The sequence below is a fragment of the Miscanthus floridulus genome, chromosome 7, assembly GCF_019320115.1.
Source record: "Miscanthus floridulus cultivar M001 chromosome 7, ASM1932011v1, whole genome shotgun sequence".
In the NCBI taxonomy this organism is placed as follows: domain Eukaryota; kingdom Viridiplantae; phylum Streptophyta; class Magnoliopsida; order Poales; family Poaceae; genus Miscanthus; species Miscanthus floridulus.
This window is the reverse complement of record NC_089586.1, coordinates 34,348,772-34,354,152: the sequence shown is the minus strand read 5'-3', so window position 1 is coordinate 34,354,152 and position 5,381 is coordinate 34,348,772. Positions and strand designations below refer to the sequence as shown.

Sequence of the window (5,381 nt, the reverse complement as noted above, 5' to 3'; positions counted from 1 at the left end):
TGCACTCAGCCATGCCGCTCCGCTCCAACAGTTTCGAGGCATATGCGCTCTGACCGAGCGTGAGTTCCTCCTTCCCCTGTCTCACCTTGATGCCGAGGTAGTAGGAGAGTGCACCGAGATCGTTCATTCGAAAACAAGCCGCCATCTCGCTCTTGAGGCTGTTGATGTCCTTCGTGCGCGTGTCGGTGACGATCAAGTCATCCACATATACTCCAACGATGAGCTCCTCCTTCCCCTGTTGCCGTGTGTAAAGCGCGTGCTCGGTTGCGCATCGCTGAAACCTAAGCTCACCCAGTGTGGCATCAAGCTTGGCCTTCTATGCTCGTGGGGCCTTCCACAGCCCATAGTGCGCCTTGCATAGTCAGAGCACCCTGTGCTCCTCTCCCTTGATGGCAAAACCTGGAGGTTGCCTGACGAAGACCGTCTCCGCAGCTCACCATTGAGGAAGGCCAATTTAACATCCAAGTGATAGACACGCCAGACCTTTGCTGCTGTCAAGGCTAGTAGCTAACGGATAGACTCCATACACGCTACTGGCGCAAAGACCTCCTCGAAGTCTATGTCCTCACGTTGAATAAAGCCTTGGGGGACGAGGCGCGCCTTGTGCTTGACAATGGCGCCGAGCTCATCCCACTTGACCTTGAACACCCCCTTCAAGCTAATCGGATGACATCCTAGAGGTGGATCAACGAGCTGCCATGTCTCGTTTTCCTCGATCGCCTTCATCTCCTCCAGCATCACCCGTCGCCAGTTTCCATCGCGCTTGGCTAGCGTGAACGTGGGTGGTTCCTCTGTGCTAATGAGCAGCAGCTCTTGATCATTGAGCAGTCGACCAGCCAGGCCTGAGGGCCCTGTGCCGCCGATGATGTCATCCAGCCTATGGAACTGCACCTCCTCACCTTCGTGGAAGGCATCCACGAACTCAGTGATGTCACTTGGAGGTGAGGCGAACTCAAACAGTGTTGATGGAGTTCCCTATTCTACCGGAGTGCTCGGCACAGCACCTGGAGTGCTCGGCACCCTAGTTGCAGTGCTCGACGCTACTTCTGGATAGCTTGTCACTACTCCTGTAGTGCTCGGCACCACTGTAGGAGTTGTCAGCCTCAGTCTTGGAGTGGTCGGCACCACTGCAAGACCTCTTGGCTCCGCTATGGGAGTGCTCGGCACCTGTCCTGGAGTGGTCGCCACCACTACAAAATCTCTCAGCACCACTCCTAGCATGCTTAGCATCCCTCTAGGAGTGCTTGGTATCCCTCCTTAAGTGCTCGGTTCTACCGCTGGAGTGCTCGGCACCTCTTCCGCAGTGTCTCCACCACAATGGATGACTAGGTGCTCGACGACAAAGGTGCTGGTGAAGCCACTAGCTTCCCCCATGCTTGGACTATTCCAGTCCCAAGCCACCTTCTCATCGAACATGACGTCACGCGAGACAAGCACCTTGTCTTCGCATGGGTCGTAGAGCCAGTATGCCTTGGTACCCTCCGTGTAGCCTAGGAACACTATCGGTGTGCTCCTGTCCTCTAGCTTGGTGAGGATCGGCTTTGTCTTCCTGACGTGGCTGATGCAGCCGAATGTCCGAAGGAAGGACACGCTCGGCTTGCGCCCATACCAAGCTTCAAACGGCGTCTTGCCCGTCAGGGCCTTGGTCGGAGCGCGTCACCGCTTTACCCTAGAACCTTGCTGGCATGCCTTTTGCCTTCATCATGGATCAAGCCATGCCGACCACCGTCTGGTTCCACCTCTCCACCACGCCATTCTATTGTGGCGAGTACAGTGCGGTGTGGTGTCGCACCACACCCTGATCTACGCAGTACGCATCGAACTAAACCAAAGTGAATTTGCTGCCGCGATTAGTCCTTAGCACGCGGAGCTTCTTGCCGCTCTCAGCCTCCGCGCACATCTTGAACTTCTTGATCGCCATCGCCGCTTCGTCCTTGCTCGTTAGGAGTTGCAGCCACATGTAGTGACTACAATCATCCATGAGCAGAAGGAAGTACCACCGACCACCGTTTATAGCTGGCGTGATCGGCCCACAGAGGTTGCCATGGATGAGCTCAAGAGCATTCTTCGCGCGATACTTGATTGCCTTTGGGAATGGTAGCCTCCTCTGCTTCCTGGCCAGGCAGTTGTCACACAGCTCGCCTTCATGCTTGATGTGGGGTAGCCCTCGGACCAACTTCTCTAGCCGACCAAGCGTGTCAAAGCTAAGATGTCCGAACCGGTCATGCCACATCCACGGTTCCTCGGTGTGTCTTGCCGCTAGACACACCGACTGCTCTACCTTCAGGCCGAGCAAGTACAACTGGTTTAGGGACCTCTTCACCTTGGCGAGAAGTCGCTGCTCTCGGTCCCTGATCCTAAGGACTCTGTCCTTGATCAGTACCTCACTACCGCATTCATCCAGCTAACCAATGCTGATGATGCTGGAACGCAACTATGGGATGTAATATACATCCTTTAGCACGTGGTGCTCCCCATTCTGGCACCTAAAGATGATGGTGCCACGCCCTTGGATAGCCACCCATGAGCCGTCACCAAACTTCACCGTACCGGTAACATCGTCGTCGAGCTCGGAGAAGGATGCCTTGGAGCCCGTCATGTGGTTGCTGGCACCAGAGTCCAGATATCACTGCTGCTCCTGGTCGGTGCCCACACGTCCAAGGTGGACTTAGGCGCGTGGTTCGTCGAGGTTGACAGCCTTTAGGGCCTTCCTAGGTCCTTCCACCATCATCACCTCTTCCTTCTCCTCGGCCTCGACGTCGTGCAATGCACAAAACGTCGTCATCAGGATAGTGGCCTCATCATCATCATCAGCTTGCGCCAGATGAGTCTCAGCCTTCTTCTCCTACTTGCGATTTGGGCACTCCCATACCCAATGGCCCGTCTTCCCGCAGCGCTGATAGGCGTTGGGGTCGACCTGCTTCTTCTTCTCCGAAGAAGCCTTGCCGCGGCGTTTGCCATCGTCACCGCGATTGGAGGAGGCTACCTTCTCAGAGTTCCTCCGAGCAGCCCACTCCTTTTCTGTCAACAGCAGTTTGCCGCTGTCCTTCGTTGCTGTCGCCTGCTCCAGGCGCTCGTCCACCGCCCGCAGACGGCCTGTCACATCCTCGATGGTGAGGGTGGACAAGTCCAGCATCGTCTCTATGGAGAGAGCGATCTGGATGTACTTTGCCGACACGGAGTGGAGGTACTTGGAGACCGCCTCCTCTTCATCGATGGTGACACCGTGGCTCTTCAGCTTGCTGATGAGCGTCTGCAGGCGGAGGGAGAAATCCTCCACCGTTTCACCATCCTTGAACTTAAGGGTGGCGTACTCCTGCTTCAGAAGCTGGGCCGTCGCCTTTTTTGCGCGGTCGGAACCGACGCGCATCATCGTAATAGCCTCCCACACCTCCTTAGCAGAGCTCTTCGCCCCCAACAGCTCCTTGTACTCCATCGGTATAGCAACGAGGATAGCCTCCAACGCTGATATGTCATCTTCCTCATTGTCGGTGCCCTTGTCAACAACATTCTAGAGCCGTCGGGCTCTGAGCTTGACCTTCATTGGCACCGACCACTCTCCATAGTTGGCGCGAGTCAGCGTCGGCCAACTGGTGCCGCTGACCTCCCGCACCGTGCGAACAACGACCTCCGGTCGTGGCTGGGCAGCCATAGCAGTGCCACTGCTTTCGCCCATCTCCGAACCGTTTGTCATCACCAGCGGTTAGTCCAGCGATGACGCTTGTACGGCTCTGATACCACTTGTTAGCCCATAGGATCACAGGCTCAGGTGAGTTGATCACTCACCAGTCTTGCCGAGCTTGGCCGAGCACGACAGAGGCTGTGCGACCACACACACTATGGCTAGAGGTAGAAGAAGAGGCAGAACAGAGCATACACACACAGTACAAGCACCAGCGTTGACTGGAGCACTGTATAGGAGATGGCAAATCTGAACTCTCTTTGTTTAGTTGCAGTGGCAAACTATATATACAACTCTATCTATCTAGTCCTAGTACAGCTGGCCTGCTGCAACAGTGACTAGATAACACAGCAGGACTGACTTCTGCGTCTGTCCCTGCATGTGGCTACAGTCGGCAGGTGAGCTGTTCGGTGTCTGCCTCTACAGCGGCTATAGTACCACAGCAGGGGGCCTTTTCGATGTCGTTCTCCCTTGCTGTGTGTTCACACAAGGAAACCGTAGATTATCTAACACAGTTTGTACTCTATTATGCATGGCCTCTTCCTTTGCTTTAGGGAACAGCCCTCTTAAAAGAAGCATGATCTTGCAGTGAAAAAAAAGGTAATGAGGTGGTGAGGAGGACAAATCAAGGAAGACATCTCTGGATGCATTATTGTTCACAGTTCGCATAGGAGATAGGGCGGTGCTCTCAGATGCAATGCAAACTAACCCTTGATGGCAGGGAAGGGATGGCTGGTAGGAAGCAGGAGCTCACTCTGGTGCCTCACAGGCAGGCACTAGGCATTTTGTCCTACTCATCAGTCACCACTAGGGGGCCATTAGTATAATGCTCCCTCTGATTCTGTTGCTCCTTGAGGCCCCTACACCATCACAACCCTCTGCACTTCTATATTTGGAGGGCACATCTCGTGCCTATCCCAAAGTTCAACTGTGGCAGATCAGAATATAGGTGGATGGATGATGCTAATATTCCATGATTCCATTTCAGCAGCTCACCGGTATCCCAGGTATATATATGTATGTCTGAAGATATATATGCACAATGTAGTGCTATGACATGACATATACAAACAGAGGCATGAATGATGCACAAGTAAAATATTCATCAGACAGCTCCAATGAATATAGAAAGCCATGCAGCATCACAGTGAGTCACCTTGCATCAACTGACTAGGATCCTCCACTTGTGCAGAATTCAGCAAACAGAATGACACCTATTGACGTACTATTAAAGATAATGCAAATCGCATATAGAAAAATATTTTGCTATGAAGGCTGTCAGTAATTCCAGGGGTACACAAGTCTTAGCTTCCTTCTGCCTTCTGAGATAGCAGTGCCATCCTCACAACATCAAGGAGGCAAGGCAAGCAGCATTTGACTCCCAAGATATTTATAAGCAACATAACCGGCAAGGCAGCATGTGCAATTAAGGAGTTAGTTGTCTTGAGCACATTGTTTTTTTTTTCAGTTGTAACTTCCAGTCTAATCATCTTCAGAAGCAAGTTCTGATGCATATGCAGAAATGGAGGACACACAAAGCCCAGGTGGCAATTGACATGATTCACCAGCAAGCAACAGCACACTGGCATGATTCACCAGTAAGCCCAAGTCAGCACACCAAAGACCATGAACTGGCAAAGCATCATCACCGTGGAGAAAGGAGGATTCTGAATCACTCAAAACCAGCCCATGGCATTGA

At 53.0% G+C, this 5,381-nt stretch overlaps 1 protein-coding gene across 1 annotated transcript; it reads right to left on the bottom strand.

Moving 5' to 3' along the window:
* Positions 1–507: 507 nt before the first annotated feature.
* Positions 508–1,921, bottom strand: LOC136465326 (uncharacterized mitochondrial protein AtMg00820-like). The gene is made up of 2 exons (XM_066464104.1): positions 1,879–1,921; positions 508–899 (listed from the first exon to the last, which is right to left on the bottom strand). The coding sequence occupies exons 1-2, from the start codon at positions 1,919–1,921 to the stop codon at positions 508–510; spliced, it is 435 nt and encodes a 144-aa protein (XP_066320201.1).
* Between the last annotated feature and the right edge of the window lie 3,460 nt (positions 1,922–5,381).